Here is an 18,118-nt window from a genome sequence, read left to right on the forward strand (position 1 = left end):
TCACATGAATTTTTATTCTGTGATTCTTCTGTTACAGGGAGCAGACTCTTTTTGGTTGGGTCCTCACTGAACGGGTTTGGCACTCGTAGCAGTGATGGTGACTTGTGTCTGGTCATTAAAGAAGAACCAGTAAGTAATGAACATACATAGTTGAAACAAAGTCTGTTTTTATAAAGTATGGGCTTTTATAAATCTAGATTCTAAACAGAGAAACTAATTGTCAAATTCTTTTGATAACGTATTTTTGCACTCGTAATAGCTATGAACTATGTGGCCAGTAACGTCACAAATATGAATTTAACCCAATGAAACATTAAAAAAATAAGTGTTACCTGCACTCCATAAGTGAAAAATGCCCAGCAAAACAGAGAAGCAAATTCCCTAGAATCATCAAGAAAATTATTTAGAAAACTCTTAACTCATTTTAGATGCAGGAACAACTTTTAATAAGTACAATTATTTTTTTTACTTAATGATTTAACTTTTTAGCAACTAATTTTTGTGAGCAGGAATAAGAAGGAATTTGATCTGCAAAATATCTTTATTTTTGGTAAAAGAAAATACTTGAGTAGGACTTAAGTTGAGAGAAAAGATGTAATAAAAAGACCTAAATAGAGCATAATTTTGAAAGAATTGAAACATCATCGAAAAGGAAGAAAAGGACATTTTTGTGTAGGTGGGACTAGGTTCTTATCAAGTTCTATGATTTTTGAATGTCTGATAGTTACTTTTTATATTGAATATGAATTGTTCTGTCTGACATTTGCCGCACTAAATGTGTATGTAGGCAGTGGAATTTGTTAGTATACAAGTTCATGTTTTATTCTGAGAATTAGTTTTATTTGAAAAGTAAAGCATGCTTACTGGAAATATCTAAATGAGATATACCAACCTGTTTCTTTAATTTTAATACCATATTTCAGGTAAATCAGAAGACTGAAGCAAGGCAAATACTCAACTTAGTCAAAAACCTCTTCAGTACTAAACTTTGTAAGTTTCCGGCTGCAGTGAGGTGGTAAGATTATGGGCAGTTCTGGTAGAAGTATTGATGCAAAACTGTAACTGCATCTTGACTAGCTTCTAATACAGTTTGTTTGGAGAAAAATGATAATATTTGGTAATATTACTTATCTTGGTGCTGATGGATAGTTATTAGAAAAGCATAAAGGTTGCCTTGTAAAATAGGGGACTTGAAGAACAGGTAGCATCTAAAATGACTTTTGAATCGTGGACCACAATTTGAGCAGCGGGTGTGAAAGTAGATTTCTGTTTGGGAAACCTGTTACTGAATTCTTACTACTTTACTAGATTGCAGTGCCTTCCTGGGGACAATACTTTTGTAAAATAAGGTGTTACTCACAGTACACAGTGTAGAAATGTTTTGGGTTTTTTTGGGGGGTGTGTGGGGAGGGGCTTGGTACCAGTGAAATAATTGGGTGCCTAGTCAAAAAATTATAACATGTCGACAGTACCAAGACATACAGGAGAAACATGTCAATTCATAGTTCTTACAAGTTGTTTTTCAGAATCCCTTCAGATGAAGAATTCACATGGGCAGTTCTTGACTTAAACGTGAAAGCCTCCTACTTCAAAGAGGCTTTTGTACCATCCTTTGAATTATAAAAAAACCTTGTCATTTATTGATACCAGTGACTGTGTCCCCCTGCTTCTCAGATTTCTCATCATAATCTTTGATGCCATTCCTTATATTGCTGCTCTGAACAATCCTGCAATGGTAAAAGGAACAAACCATGAATTTAAATGCAGACTTTAAAATTTCTTCACTGGCAGGTGTGCATACCCAGATTTCAACAGCTCACTTGGAGAGACTTAATAGATCCATCACAGAATAAGCATCTGATATTTAATGGCTTATTACTGTTGCACATGGGTGTTTTCGTAAGGAGTCCAGAACTTAGTCTGGGTTTGCCAAGGCTGCAAGTCATTCTAGTGCTTCCTGAGAAGCACAGTGATAGAACAGGTGTGTTTTCAGGGGTCAGAAAGGGAGCACCTGAATAAACCTTTTTCAAGAGGTTGTGTTCTATGACAGAGCTTTAGACAAAATCAATGTCTAAACATCAAACATCAAAAAAAAATGTTTGTTTGCCAGACAATATGAGTATCAGCTAATAATGGTCATGTGCAAGTGATCCCTGAAAGTTTTTTGGGCCGTTGTGCATTTTTGATGCTTTGCTAATTCTCTGTATCTTGCAAGTGCCTTTGGTCAGCTTCATTTAATTAAAAATGTTCTTTGGAAGGTGAGGCAGGACAAAACACTGCTGATACTACTGCTCTTGTCATACTGTCTCCATTATGGTATAGACCGCTTTGATCATCTCTTCATGACCTTAGTGATGTTAACATCATGAAGCATGAATTCCTGTACCTAGCCATCTGTCCTTGTGTTTTTGTATAGATGTTCTGTGGATAGAACAGATAAACAAAAGTTCTTTGAAAATGTTCATGACTGAAAATGAAAAGACTTTGCTATATGGATCCTTCCATTTGGGTTTAGTTTATTTACAAACTGTAGCTCAACTATGCTAAGGTTCAGTAATTCTGAAACAAGGGTTGTTGCCCAGTTATTTTAATTAAAGCTCACGTAAGTAAATACAGTTGCTGTCATCCATAATTTCAAAACAGCCTGTGGGTTGTTTTTGGTTGGGGACAGGGAGGGAGTTCCAGCAGGCTAGATTTCAGAAGCTAAGTCCTTCATACACTTTTTCTTCACCTCTGGAGAAGTCTTAGCAGTATGCATTTAAGTGGTGTCCTGTTGGTGCTCCTGTGTGTTTGTGGATTCAGGTTTATGTGCTTAGAAATGGCTGTTCGTTGTCAGCTCTAGATTGGCTACGAAGTTCTTTTTTAACAGAACTTGCACATAACTTAATGCAGTTTTTTAAGTTAATTCCTACCTTCTACTGTTTTCAGAAGTGAACTGCCACTTAATCATCAAGCGTGGGATCTACAAGTACATACATGTAAAGAAAAAGCCTACAGAAACTGTAATTCTTTTGAGATGTTACTTCAGCTTGAACCAGAGTTCTAGATTTGCAACTTTTAAAAGGTTAGCAGTACATGTATGCTGCTGCTGTGCACAAGCAACTGTAAGATTTGTCTGTACCAAACTTCTTTATTAGTTGCAACTTAATTCCAACAGTATTCTGAATTTTACTGCATGGGCTTTTTAGCCACTTAAAAGGTATAAAGCTTCTTCTGATCATTATTTTTAAGTTTTTGCTGTCCCATTAATATGTATGATGCTATCCTGTACTCTTAAGGTAATCACAGAATGGTCAGGGTTGGAAAGGACCACTGGAGATCATCTAGTCCAACCCACTGCTAAAGCAGGTTCTTCTAGAGCAAGTTGCACAGACTTGCATCCAGGCAGATTTTGAATGTCTCCAGAGAAGGATACTCTGCAACCTCTCTGGGCAGCCTGTTACAGTGCTCGCTCACCCTCACAGTAAAGAAGTTCTTCCTTATATTGAGACGGAACTTCCTCTATTGCAGTTCGTACCCGTTACCCCTTGTCCTGTTGCTGGGCGCTACTGAAAAGAGCCTGGCCCCAGCCTTTTGACACTCACCTTTAAGATATTTGTAGACAGTGGTAAGATCTGCTCTCAGTCTTCTCCAGGCTAAGCAGGCCCAGCTCCCTCAGCCTTTCCTCAGAAGTGAGATGCTCCATCCCCATCACCATCTTTGTGGCCCTCGCTGGACCCTCTCCAGTAGTTGTTCCCTGTCTCTCTTGAACTGGGAAGCTCACCACTGGCTCTAGCACTCCAGATGCAGCCTCACCAGAGCAGAGCAGAGGGGGAGGATCACCTCCCCGGACCTGCTGGCCATGCTCCTCCTGATCCCCCCAGGATCCCACTGGCCACCTTGGCCACCAGGGCACACTGCTGGCTCATGGGCACCTTGCTGTGCTCCAGCACTCCCAGGCCCTTCTCCGCAGAGCTGCCTTCCAGCAGGTCAGCCCCAGCCTGTGCGGGTGCGTGGGGTTGTCCCTCCCCAGGTGCAGGACCCTACACTTGCCTCTGCTGAACTTCATCAGGTTCCTCTCTGCCCAGCTCTCCAGCCTGTCCAGGTCTCACTGAACGGCAGTGCAGCCTGCTGGGGTATCAGCCCCTGCTCCCAGCTCTGTATCATCAGCAACTTGCTGAGGGGACACTGTCCCTTCATCTGTGTCATTTATGAGTAAGTTGACCAGGACTGGTCCCAGTACTGACCCAGGGGCACACCGCTGGCTACAGGCCTCCGGCCAGACTGTGCTGCTGATCACAACCCCCTGGGCTCTGCCATCCATCCAGTTCTCAATCCACTTCACTGCCTGCTCATCTAACTTACTGAGCTTACCCATGAGGATGTTATGGGAGACAGTGTAAAAAGCTGTGCTGAGGTCAAGGTAGACAACACCCACTGCCCTTGCCTACCCAGCCCAGTCATTCCATCATAGAAGGCTATTAGGTTGGACAGGCACAGTTTCCTTTTGGTGAACCCACACTGACTGTTCCTGATGACCTTCTTTTCCTACACGTGCTTTGAGATGGCCTCCAGCGTGAGCTGTTCCCATCACCTTTCGAGGGATGGGGGTGAGGCTGACTGACCTGTAGTTTCCTGGGTCCTCCATCTCGCCCTTCTTGAAGACAGGAGCGACACTGGCTTTCCCCCAGCCCTCAGGTACCTCTCCTGTCTTCCATGACCTTTCAAAGATGATGGAGAGGGGCTTGGCATTAACATCTGCCAGCTCCCTTAGTGCTCAGGGGTGCATCCCATGGGGGCCCATGGATCTGTGGGTGTCAGGTTTGCTTAAGTGATCTCTGACATAGTCCTTTGACCAAGGGGAAGTCTTTCTTTCTCCGACTCCTTCTCCTGCCTCCAGGGTCTGGGATTCCTGAGGGCTGGCCTTGGCAGTGAAGACTGAAGCAAAGAAGACATTCAGTAACTGCCTTCTGTCTGTCCTTTGTCACCAGGGAACCCACCTCATTCAGCAGCGGGCGCATATTTTCCCTAGTCATCCTTTTCCTGCTGATGTGCTTGAAGAAGCCCTTCTTGTTGTCCTTGCTCTGCGCCACTCCCCCACCCCACCACCCCAATTTAATTCCAAATGGACCTTAGCCTTCCTCATTGCCTCCCTGCATGTTCCGACCACATTCCCTATATTCTTCCCAATCTTCTAAAATCTCAGAGCAGAGACTCTTCTATATTGTCATTCTGCATCTAGAGTACTGACTGAAATGAAGGTGTTCTTTTATTTTTGAACAGTCTAGTAAAGTAGGAAAAAGCTTCTGATACTTACTGGTTTTGTGTGACGTGTTAGTCTTAAAGGTATGTATTGGGTTTCTCCTGAAGTAGAGACCTGTAAGGTTAGCAGTATTGAAGAGAGTATAATTCAAACCACTGAGAGTAAACATCAAACTAATTACTTTCTTCAGATTTATTTAGGCAAGATTCATTTGAAAAACAGCTTAGCAGTACTTGGTTGACTGGTCTTTCCTATCTGACTAAATAACAAAAAGCTCATTTTCTCTTAGTTACACAAAGAGATGAAGTAGTGTTGAGACTAGGATATTGGAGTGGAATTTGCTAAATGGTTTGTCTAGTGGGGAATGTGCAACACCTAGGACAGGCAAGGGAACGCAACTTAAATGAAGGATCTTGGGGGATGATGCTGGTGGGTGAGTGAATGCCTATCAACCATGAATTCATCCTGTGCCAGGCGGTACGCTCCTAGAATCTTCAGGACTCTGGATTCAAACATTGGTGTCAGCTAGTTTCTCTTTCTATAATATAACCCTATCGATGAGAGCAGTCTACTTGTGCAGGGTGCTAAAGATCTTTTTGTCATATACCATGCTTGGGATTAATATTTTGTACAATTGCTTAGTCTTATATAGTAAAAGAAAAGAGAGACTAAAGTTGCTTAATCTGAAATTCTGCATGAGTAGGTTATTTAGGAAACACTGCTTAGTCCTCTTTGAAGGGGTTATGTTCTTTTTTACTATAGCTGAAGTGGCAGTGTTTCTTTTTTCATAGATGTGCCCAAAACTGTGGAGCAGCTATGTGGAATTTTTTATGTGTATTTTGGTGTAGGCCCTCTGGTCATAGCTTCAAGGTCAGATAGTCAGCCTAGTAAGGCAGTTACTCAAACTGCATGTATTTCAGAATTCCAGATCCTATGTTTGTCATACATAACAAGGGAAGAAACAGGTAATCTAATGTACAATAGAGATTCTGCGAAGTGTTATTGGTATGAGCCAAGAAAAAGGGTACTAGCAGCAAGTTACTGTCTTCTAACATTGTCTTTACTTTGTTTCACCGTGGGAAACAGATTGGAAATATGTTTTGTGATACTTTTTTTAAAATTATTTCTTAGCCAACTAATTTGGCACAAGCATCCATCAAGTGTTGGGAGGCATTTTCAGACAAAGATGTGTTTGGAAGTGGATTGCCACTAGAACGAGCTCAATTGACTACTGAAGGGCACTTGAGAAAGGTCATAGTGAGGAAAGTTGAATTGCTGTGGTATGCAGATAGATACACACTGTTGTCTACCATGTGCTAATGTGTTGGGTATCTTTGTCTTAAATTTGGTAGTGAAAGGAAAGGAGGCAGGGAGCTGTACACGCTTTATAGCTCCATTTTAAGAATGTTATGGGAAGTTGAAGGAGGGGTGATTAGATGTGTCTGCAGGTGCACCTAGAAAGAGGAGACATTAGTTATATTAGACTGTACGCTCAATAAACATGGAGTTGTTAAGATTCTTCCTTTAACATTAGGAAGTTAGTAAGATTATCTCTGGTTTTGAGTGTCAGTCTGTGTGTTGCTTAAGATAATACAACGCATCGTGCCAGTCTGTGTGTTGCTTAAGATAATACAATGCATTAAAATCCAGATAAAGGATTACCTTGTGTCAAATATAGGCATACATAGACATAGGCCCGTATCTACCATCAAGCATAGCCATAAAACACTTCCAGGAAGTCTCAGAATAAAAAGTAAAATTTGTTTTAGTTTAATACTGCACAGTAAGTTTTACCAAACCTGAAGTTGTCATCTAGACACAATGGGGATGATACTGTGTAACCATGGTTGCTATCCAAACTGATAGAAATGCCTCTTAATTACACTACCCCCCCCCCACCCCCCCAGAAAAAAAAAAGTGAAAATCAGCTTTTATTTAAGGTTATTTTTCATCAGTGTTACTTCTAGCTTTGTCATTTTATGCTAATTAGAGGTTAATTTATAGAAACAAGGGGAGTGTATCATGTTAGATATGGACCTAGACTGTGCAACAAATCTTGTGGTCCTAGATCAAGCAACAGAAGAAATCACTGAAATCATGCCTTTTGCCCAAATTTAAATTGTGTAACCTACGGGCTTTGCTTTTATTTGTCTTTTCCATTACTTTCTGGGGCACATTAAACATTCAGGGTTATGGACAACTATGAAATATAGCCCGAGGTACCATCAAGAATAAGGAAACAGCAGATAATGACTGATGCAACAGCGTTGGGGAGCTGAGTTGCAAAGGTGCGTTAGGTGGCAGTGTACGAGTCTGGCAGAGTTCAGTATGTTTGGGTTTGGATGGTCTGGCATTGAGCCTGTGTGTCTGTACTGTGTGGATAATCATCTGAGGTGCGATCCTGTGATTGTATACTTGTTGCATGTCCTAGCACCATTAAAGCAAAAGGCAGTTAAAGCTTATTCCATCTTTGCTGGAAAGTGTGTTCCTTTTTTCAGTAAAAATTCAATAGGAAACATGTTTCTTGGTATGTACTTTATCAGTCAAATATTTTTTCAAGGAAGCGTTAAGCATAATTGGTGCATAATGAATACATAGTTATGTTATTTTTTATCAATAAAATACATGATCTGTACTATTAAGCAAACTAGACACAATTAAAAAGCTTATCATATGCCTGTTGCTACAATGTAGCACTTGGCTTAAGTGTCTGGCCATCCTGGATAGATGTGTTCTTGCTCCCTTCTTTTTGAATCTTAAGTATCAGGATTTCTATTACAAGTGCTGCTTAGTGAAAACATTGTAGAACTGCATTCCTTATGTTCCAATTTATTGAATATACTTCTCACACAAAAATCATGCACTAATGTTTTTTTCTAATGTTTACTGCAGGGTGGGTTTTTTTTCACACGCTTTACTAGGTTGTATTTTTGCAGTTGCTGAGGGTTACTTAGTTTAGCACAACCCTTCTGAGAATATTTATGCTAAATTTAATAAGCTACTATTTGCTATGAATCACTCAATATGACTTCTTTAGGATCTTTCTTCAAGATCAGCATCTTACATGAAACTTAATTGCATAATTTTCTCCCTTCCAGCAAGCTACATTGAGCGACCTCAGCTGATTCGAGCAAAAGTGCCGATAGTGAAGTTCAGGGATAAAGTCAGGCAAGTATTCATTTCAACATCATTTTTTAGACTGGCACAGGAAAATACTCTATATAGGTACTGTCCGTATGCATAGTCCCACTGAAGTCATGCTTTGTTTATTTGTGTTGTACTATACTATTACAAATTTGTATGACTAGTGTGCAGTGGCAGTCAGCTTAGTTCCTTGATGGCCTGAAACACCTCATGTGGTTGAGATGCTGTTTAGTTTCTTTGATGTGAATTAGTAGCAGTACATCACATATTTCTGTGGGTTATTTGTAAATAGCAGACTGCAGTTGATAAACCGTTCATGACAGAAGAACAAAGGTGGGAGGAAAACTGTTGTGAAACATAATTTTGCTGGCTGTGCAAATATAACTATTGAGCTATTTAAAGACTAACTCACAGCATTTACACTATACAAACAACATTAAAACAAACTTTAGTTTCTTGTGATGACATTATTTTCTTGATTCAGAAGTTTTTGTTCATTTTAGAAGAATATATTCTGTCTTCTAGAAAGGTATTCTTTTTAAGGTAGTGGTATTGCATGTTCTGTTTATAGGTTTAGGTACTAATTTTGTGGCCTCTTTTTTAGAATGGGGAAGTAATTGGAGAGAAGTGCATGTGTTGTATGTTGTTCTGTCTTCATCATGAAGACATGAAAATGAGTAATCAAGAGGAATGTACTAGGACAGAGAGTAGTGCAGCTCTTACTGTGTGTGATAAAAGTATCTGACAGAGGAGAACATTGTGTAAAGCACTCTGATAGGGAGTCTGAGTACAATGTTAAAACCTTCCGGTATCTATGGGCTTAGATTTTGTAAGACTTACATGTATCATCTTCATGTAATAATGTGATTTGACTGTTCTTTATTTTAGAACTTTGAACAACTGTCTTGTATCTAACTATATTACCCTGCCTATAAGCTTCTAAAATTTTGCAACTCAGGCTCTGTATTTAAAAACAAATAAGCCAATTTCTCTGGCCTCTCTTCATAAAAGTGTATCACAATATGCTTTTATCACAGTGTACTTTTATCGGGGCAGAAATCCTGCTGTGATAAAACTGAATCTGTCGTGTTTACAGTTTGAACTAACAAATACTAATTTAAGCTTTTCTTGCATCTGAGATTATGTAACATTTGCTTTACACCAAATCCTGTATTTACTTCTGTATACTTGCCTACCTTTTAAAAATTTGAGTAATTTTTATCTAGTAACTTTCTCCTCTAACAGTACAAAAGTTTACTTCTCCCATACTTTCTGAAAGTATTAAAACTTGTCAAGGCAAAATTTGCATTATATGGCTCAGCTACATATAACAATGTTGTCTTTTCATAGATACTTAGAATGGTAAATTACTGGTACAAATATTGAATAAATTGTGGGATTATAGCAAGAATATTTTATCCCATTTTAAAAGCAGAAAATAAACTTTTAAAAGAAGCCTTAAGTATGGAAGTGATTGTGTCAGAAGACTGAAGTCTTTTTATAGGCATTTATAGTCCATACTACAGTCACTTGCCAAAAGAAGTAAGTCACGATATTCATATACCTTACAGACAGGATTTAAAGAATTCTTTATTTCCTACTAAATCAAAGTACAATGTTCTTAGACTAGAAGCTGCCCATCACATTTTTCGGAGAAAAGAAGTGCTGTTCACCATTTGGTTTCCTGTGTTGTTTTTCTGGACAAGGGGGGCTGTAGGGAATGATGTGACTTTAGGTTGGGGATCTTTTTTTTTTTTTTTTTTTTCTATTTTATGTAACCTGTCACCTCCCCACATATTTTCTCTTTTTATTTAAGCATCTGTCTCTTTCCAGTCTCTGATTGGCCTCTGTCTTTTGTAGACTTATATATATACATATATGCACACTGATTCATTTTTTCACAGAGGTCTTGAAAAATGGATTGGATATTCTGTACTTGGGGCATTAAGCTTATTTTAGCAAAAACCAGAAGCTAAACGTCACAAGCTTCCTGTGGAAGCAAGTTTTTTTGATGCCCAGCTGCTGGGAGAAGATAGTAGAATTCAGTGGGTGGTATCTCTGCATCTCAATTCTAAGGTATTGCCAATGGTCCATATATACCTGAAAACTGCCATTTCCCACTTTGATTTGGTGAGTGAGAAAGCATTCAGTTTGTGGTTGTTGTCCTTTTACCTCTTAAAGGTGGGGGTTTTTTTGGGCTGTAACAATCAGAGAAGATCCATTGCACTTAAAGACTTAAATTTTTTTTTCAGTCTTTCGCAGAAAATAATTCTGATGCTGGCTCTACTACCAGACAAGCTTTTTATTAATGAACAAGTTTCTGCACTACAGAGGATGCAAAAGGATCCTTTTCTGCCACATCTATGTGCAGTTGACCCTTTTCGTCTCCTTTAGTGCCTTTAGTAGAACTTGAGTCCCAACAGTACAAAACTTTTTTCACTTGCCATATTTGCAACTGCTATTAAATGTGCATATTAAAGTACAAAACTGCAATCGAACTTCCTTAATCAGCATCTGGTAAATAGTAATCTTGTCAGTTGGGGTTAACTGGAATTACATGTGCAGCCTGACTTATTTCTGTGTTGTATTTGCACATACAACTCACATTTTTACTGGTGTTTGTGCTTATTTTTACAACTGTCAAGCAGTAGCTCAGGCTTGTTTATTTCCTGTACTATTATGTACTGTGCTTTTGAAACATCTAAAAAGCCATGCTTGATATTAATTCTGGTTTAAAATTGTGTAGCATTTTTGATGCAAAGAATGTTTTAATGTAGTTAATGATGTCAAAAACTTTTTGTGGGCATCTAATGTGTTTTACGCAGTTTAATGAATTCCAGGTCCATGTTCCCCTTACAATAATTCAAGACAATCTAAAAGAGTATTCAGGCAATCAAATGCTATGTGAATGAAACCTAGCTATATAAAATGGTAATAGTTGTATGTTGCAGATAGAGATAGCTACTTCTTTGCCAATAGTAGGCTGTTCTTGTTGTGCATTACAGTGTTGCTATAGCTTATTGACTATGACTTTATTACTGTTTCTGGAGTACTGTGAGTAGTTAAGCTCTGTATGGCATATGAAATTCAAACTTTGGAGTGGGGTGTGATACAAATAAAGCAGGTAGTGCTTGTTTGCCTTGTTTGCTGTTAATATTGTGAAACACATTAAAACTGTTGTATCACAAAATCTGCAATGTTTACTAATACACAGCTTTAATTTCAAAGTGCTTGCTGACCATCATTGCAGAAAAGAGTTTCTTAGCTTTTGACCTTTTCCAGTTCTCCTCAGTTCATTGGCATGATTTCCTAAACTAATACCTCAGAGAATTCTTCCTGGCATCAAAAGTTGTCCATAGGAAATCATGTAGTGCAAGTGGTTGGGAGAAAGATTTGTTAAATATATTAAGTTGTCCTAATATCTAAATTTGGATCTACGTGTATTCTTTATATAAAACAACGATTACATTTTTATAATAATGGAACTCAAGTACTGTAAACAAAACCAGTATAGAAATCACAGCCTCAAAACACTATTTGAATGAAGTTTCTAGAGTATTATCTTAAAGTTACATTTCTCCACCTCTGTCACTAAGTGGGTAATAAATATTCTGAAATTGAGTATCATGATGCTTGATTCTTTTTGTTTTCTTCTCCCCGATAGCTGTGTGGAGTTTGACTTGAATGTAAATAATGTTGTAGGAATAAGAAATACATTCCTTATGAGAACCTATGCATACAGTAAGTTTTTTATGTACTTATTATTTCTATAAACTTTGGTTTTTTAATTTGTATTTTAGTGTTGATAGATACATTGATAGAATATAGATATATTCAGTTGAATATATTTAGGTTACTACATATATGTATATAATTACCTAAATAGCTGCATCGGATAGTTTTAATATAAGTTCTTGTTGCGTATTCTAAATACATGGAGAAAACTGATATATTAGCTAGGTATGTCTTTAATTTAATATAATATTCAGAAGGTAACAAAGATTCTTCATATTGAGGTCCGCATATCTACTACAAGGTCTGCTTCAGTATTCTGCGGGTAACAAGATATTTATACTAAGGATTATCTAGTGGTATAACTTGCAGCTTTTTATTACCTTACAGCCACTGATAGGATGTGTGGCTGATAGCTAGCTGTGTCTCTATGCTGTTACAGAGTCTTTACTTGGAAAATCCAAAATACTGCTTCAGGTGGTTTTTTTACTAACCCCAAAACAAAACTGGTTTATGTCTCCTCAGGAGTTCCATGTCAGGGAGAGATTGTGAAACACACTTCTGAAGGGGAAGTAGTAAAAACAGCAGTCTTAATGCTAAACTAAGTTTTTCTTACTTAGCATCACAATATCACTTGGCGGATAAATATCTAGGGAGTGGACTTCAGGCTAATTCTTCTAGGTGATCTGCATTTCTTCCTTGACCACCTTCTGCAGTTCTTGCTTACAGGAATTGCTTTCTATTTAGGGTAGGAAATTACCAGCAGAAGTTACTTTTAGTACTTATTAATATTTCAGACAGAATAGTTTCAGTGTTCCATATTCATGTTACTAGGAGAGTCTATATTTTTTCCTGGATCAGTTGGTTAACTGTGATTTCTTCATACATCCAGGAAGGAGTATGCCTGGAGAAGGATTTCCTTCCAAGCTTAAAAAGGTTAGGCAGATAATCTTTGTTGTTCCTGGCTACAGGTGAGAAATCACTTCACCAAGTCTAATGTTGATATAGTTGTTCCCAGCTTCTGCCACAGATTTTCTTTATTCCTCTCAGCAAATCGCTGTAGAGGGCAGATGAGAGTCCAGATGTGAAAAGAACAGTGGAAGCAGTCCTGGTATCTCACCTTTTCCTCTGCTCTGCCTTGGTGCCCACTTTTATAAGGCCAGCAAAATTAACTTTTTGTCTCCTGATGAAGGATAAATATTGTTATTTTCTTGAGGTTGAGTAAGTGAGTAGCTGAGGGAGACCTGTGATTGAAAAGTTTATCTCCTCAGTGTGCTAGACCTTCCTAAATGGACAAGTAGTATCAAGCATGGTGTGTGGTGCACCTTTGGACCGGAAAACTCTCAGGTAACATAAGACAAACTGAAGTAGATGGAAACGTTGTATCACACGATCTCTTTGCAAGCCTTATAAGTCATATCAACCGGGGTGGGTAGCCTTAAAAATACTAGCCTGCTCACGAAAATTTGTGGCTGAAGGGCTTCACTCTGCATGGGGGAAAAAAAAAAGATCAGATTACCTCTCATGGAAGATGTATGAGTCTCTGTTTCATTAGGACAAATCAGATGCTCAGGCAAACAAAGGACTAGTTATCTTGGTTTTTTTTTTAACCATGTTCACTAAAACTCATAAATATTTCTGTGAGTGCTCTTCTGTCTTTATTGAAATCAGCACTTCTATATTGGTGTATAGGCACTGTAGAAAAAATCAAAGATGATATGGCAAAGTGAAGCAGAATGTCCACAGAAAATGTAGGTAGATGAAGCAGAGCTAGAAACTGAAGTCTGTGCTGTTGTGTTATCAGTTGTTTGCCTAAGGAGGCATGTCTGCAATTAAATCAGTTCATGGTAGATATTTTTCAATTAGTGGAAGCTGGACCTTTAAGCTTGGAGGAAATGACATTACTGAGCATTTTCTTGAGAGGGTAGCTTGTTTACTGTTGAACTCAACAGGCACTAGCAGACAGAAAATCTTGGGTAGCTTGTTTACTGTTGAACTCAAGAGGCACTAACAGACAGAAAATCTTATCTCAGAATGTCAACTAAAAAGAAATCCTTTCTATTGTAACACAGACACACAAGGGTCCCATTTGGAATTTGAGCCTATTTGCATTGTTCTTTCATGGAAAAATCTTTCAGTTAACACATATTCATATGATGTCTGTACAGTAATTTTTCTACATCTTGCACTATTAATAGTTCCATTTTTTTAATTCAACCACTGGTGAATGATGTCGGGAATGAGGTGACTGATGGTAAGGAGTTTTGTTCTGTCTAAGAGGTCTTCCAGATCTAGGACATTCAGTCTGAGAAGAGTACCACTTACGGAGCATGTGTGCTGAACCACTGTGAACAGGTTGTGTGAATATCATGTGCTTGATACAACTTACAGAATAACAGAGAGCACCTCAGCTTGCTGTTGTAGGATGTCTGTTGTCTTGGATGAAGTGATTACATATTGATATAATCCTGTCCTGATGTGCAGTATACAAAATTCTGCACAGTGATGTCAGTTTAGAAATTACACTCCAGAACAAATAAGGCTTTGTAAGGCCACCATAAGAGATTTGACTTGAGCCGATGATCTGCTTCCACATATCTGCAAATAAAAAAGTACTCTGCAAGGTCCCTAGGTGGTGGTGGTGGGTGACATCTCTACAACAGATCACTACCTTAATTAGAAGGCTATCTATGTTCCCCAGAAATTCAGAAGATCATACCTGGCATACAACTGTATTTATGTCTTTCCTAATGAAAAGAATATGTCTTGATTTAATGAATTATTGTATCTAACATCTCATCTACACAAAAAGCTACTGAGGACAAGGCAAACTTGAAATAATTTGCCCTGCATACATTTGTATGCAGGGGTTACTGCTTTCATGGATCTTCAGGAAAAGTTAAGAATGAGCTCTGTGTTGTCCAACCAGGAAAATTCTTTTTCTTGCTGTCAAAGTTTATATAATGTAAATAAATAAAATTTTAAATCATGTGTGGTCTGTCCTGGCAGCAAGTTAATTCAAGGAAAATTAGTACAATGAACTGGAGAGAACTTAAAAGTAGAGTGTGACACTGCTGCATTGACTGATGCATCCAGTTTTGTCTTACCTGCAGGTTACTTGGCATACCCCTTGTAGTGTGTCTGTGGATCTTACTACTCAAAAGACTTTTCAAATGCAAATATTTTTTTCTGATTTTTATAAGATGGGTAGAGTTGTATCTATCTACTTCATGTTGTAGAGTAAGTAAATCTTATAAAATGATTGTAAAAGGTAACTTTAAAATACAAGAGTATCATGTTGATCAGGTAGGAACAAATGTTGATTGATTGCTGTCTAGTTAAATGAGCTTTTTTTGAGATGTATTTATTTTATTTGCAGTTGAGAATCGAGTTCGTCCATTAGTACTTGCTGTTAAGAAGTGGGCGAGTTGCAATGACATAAATGATGCCAGTCGTGGTACTTTAAGCAGCTATAGTCTTGTATTGATGGTTTTGCACTATTTACAGAGTAAGTATATTTTTTACATATTGTAAGTGTCCCTTTTAAGTTCATATTTGTGTTGTTTTCCTCTTTAATGAAATTAAACACCAGCAGGAGTCATTTTCCAAACAGAAAAATCTGAAAGCAAAGTGGGTTTACTCCGTTTCCTTACTGCTGCATTTTTCTTTAACAAGTGCACCTCTTCTATAGAGGCAGAGTTACCAGCTTCAAAAAGATGAAAAACCAAAAAACCACAAAAATGCAAAACCCAAAAAAACCCCACCAAAAAACCAAAACAGTGTACTCGCAGGACACTGTGTAACTATAAAACAAACTCAAGCCCTAGCTAACAAAAATCTGTCTGTTAACAAAGAGAAAGACCTGAACGTAATATTCTCAGTGGGGTTTGGGGGGGATTTTGTTGGGGTTTTTATTTGTTTGTTTTTTTCATTTGGGAACTTACAAGAAAATTCAAAGGGACAACAAATGCTATGGAGTTATTTTTCTGTCTCCTGATAAGCAAAGGCCTGAACACAGGGGACATACACAAGAGTGCACTACCATGTGGTTAGATTTTTCCACTGATTACTGTCTTCTGTAAGGTGACAGATATCAAAGACCATTAATAGTTGGGATATTTGACGGCCAGTGGCAGTATCTTTCCGTGTGATTTCAATATATTGAAACGGTGAACATCTGTATGGAGCTGGAGAGTTTTACCTGAGAAACTAAGGGTCCCTGTTGAGAGTTCAAGAAACCCATGCAGTCCAGAAATGTTTTCAAGGAATGGAATGAAATTACCTTATCCCCCTATTTCTTTCATTACAGGAAATTAATGTTTGTGATTTTTGTAGTTTGTAGTTCATGCTTAAGGCTAAAGGAATCGTTTAAGAAATCATTTAGCTCAGTATGCATTTCTTCATTGTTTATTGGGAGATAAGTGGCTTCAGAAAGGAACACAAGGGATCTTTGAAGTGTACATCTTGTGGAGTGACATGCCTGTAGAAGTATTTTCTTAACTCCTGTCAGTTCACGTATAGACTGTGTATTTTGCTGCCTGTATTTGTTCTGTGTCTCTGTTTGAATTTTTTTGTGACAAGCTGATTACTCTTGTTCATCTTATTTTAATGACAACTGGTTCTTAACATTTTATGATCATAGCTGTGGATAAATTGAGTAGTCTCTCATTTTAAAATTTTCCTCTTTGTCAGTTTACATAGGTTTTAATTTTTTATTTTTTAAATTGGGTAGACACAATATTTAGCTCCTGACAGCTTGTTTGGCCTAGAATATAGACAGTTGCTGTAGAGTGCATAGCCAACTATTTATTGGTTTCAGAATTGTGCTACACCCACTCCGTGCAGTGGTGGAAAGTTTTTTATGATAGTTGACTCAAGCTGGTGGCTTGCTTTCAGCCAAACAGTGTGTGTAGTAGATGACCTAGGAGGGCATTTTGTGTGTTTGGGATCCCATTGGCTGAATTACTTCTGAATTATTTTGTGCTCATACTGTGTGCTTGTTACTGTACCAGTCATGAGGACAGTAGGACAACCTACAAGATCCAGCAACACTAGGCTTTTTTGTCTACATCTGCTGTGGTGGAATTAGATAGATTTTTTTGTTTCTATGGAAAGAAAAGAAAATGTGGCCAAGTCTGTTGTCACAGGTCTGAAACCACACTGGAGGTGACTGAGTACTTCAGTGTAGGCCCTTAATATACACCAAGGGTGGGGAGTGGGAATCAATCAAACAAAAAATGTTGATTTGGAGATGAAATTACAATGGTCTTAAAGACACCAAAATGATTATTAGATACAAGATGTAAATTTTGAGTACTACTGGATGTGAAGATTGCTATACAAAGGTGAAGCACAAGATGAGGAGAAAAAGTATCTTTACGTGGTCTACCAGTTAGTGACCATCCTAACAGTGACTTGATAAGCATTTGATAGTTAGTGTTACACTTTCAATGGAAACAGACCTTTTCACTTGTAAATTTATTCTCCAAATTATTTTCACTGTATTTCACAGTTACTCTAGAGACTTGTATTTCATGCTGTGTGCAGTCATGGATAGCCAATTACTGAGCTGTGCATAAATGTAACATACAAAAGGGAAGACAGTAGGAGTTACAAGGAAGTATAAAGGTGTAGGCTTGACAGAATGTTAACAGTGCAACAAGCATGAGGGCATTAGCTGTAGTTATCTGTGTCAGCTGCAACAGCTGTCTAGGGAAGGGGAAGAAAGTTCAAATAATCCTTTTCAGAACTACGATCAGTCAGCTGTCTGGGAGGGATCAGCACTCTGCAAACCAAACAGGAGCCTTTAACCTGTGTTTCATCAGCCTTTTCTACTAAAAAAGCCTGAATTGTGGTGCTGGACATGTATCTAGCACCAGCTGTTTAGATTCTGATCTTTCATTCATGCAGATTTTAAGTTGTGGGTTTTTTTGCTTCCCCATTTCTGCTACATGCATGTGATGCTACTGAAAGTAGCTTGTGTCCTACCTAGTCACAGAA

General features: G+C 38.2%; 1 protein-coding gene across 5 annotated transcripts in view; it reads left to right on the plus strand.

The window, feature by feature from the left end:
• TENT2 (terminal nucleotidyltransferase 2) overlaps positions 1-18,118 on the plus strand; it is a 45,305-nt gene that overhangs the window by 7,844 nt on the left and 19,343 nt on the right. For all 5 annotated transcript variants that reach the window (XM_055790736.1, XM_055790739.1, XM_055790740.1 and 2 more), the window contains 5 exons: positions 38-129; positions 924-990; positions 8,341-8,410; positions 12,051-12,127; positions 15,498-15,626. In XM_055790736.1, the coding sequence (XP_055646711.1) occupies positions 38-129; positions 924-990; positions 8,341-8,410; positions 12,051-12,127; positions 15,498-15,626 (435 nt within the window). The remainder of the gene's footprint in view (positions 1-37; positions 130-923; positions 991-8,340; positions 8,411-12,050; positions 12,128-15,497; positions 15,627-18,118) is intronic.

This window comes from Falco peregrinus, chromosome Z (genome assembly GCF_023634155.1).
Source record: "Falco peregrinus isolate bFalPer1 chromosome Z, bFalPer1.pri, whole genome shotgun sequence".
In the NCBI taxonomy this organism is placed as follows: domain Eukaryota; kingdom Metazoa; phylum Chordata; class Aves; order Falconiformes; family Falconidae; genus Falco; species Falco peregrinus.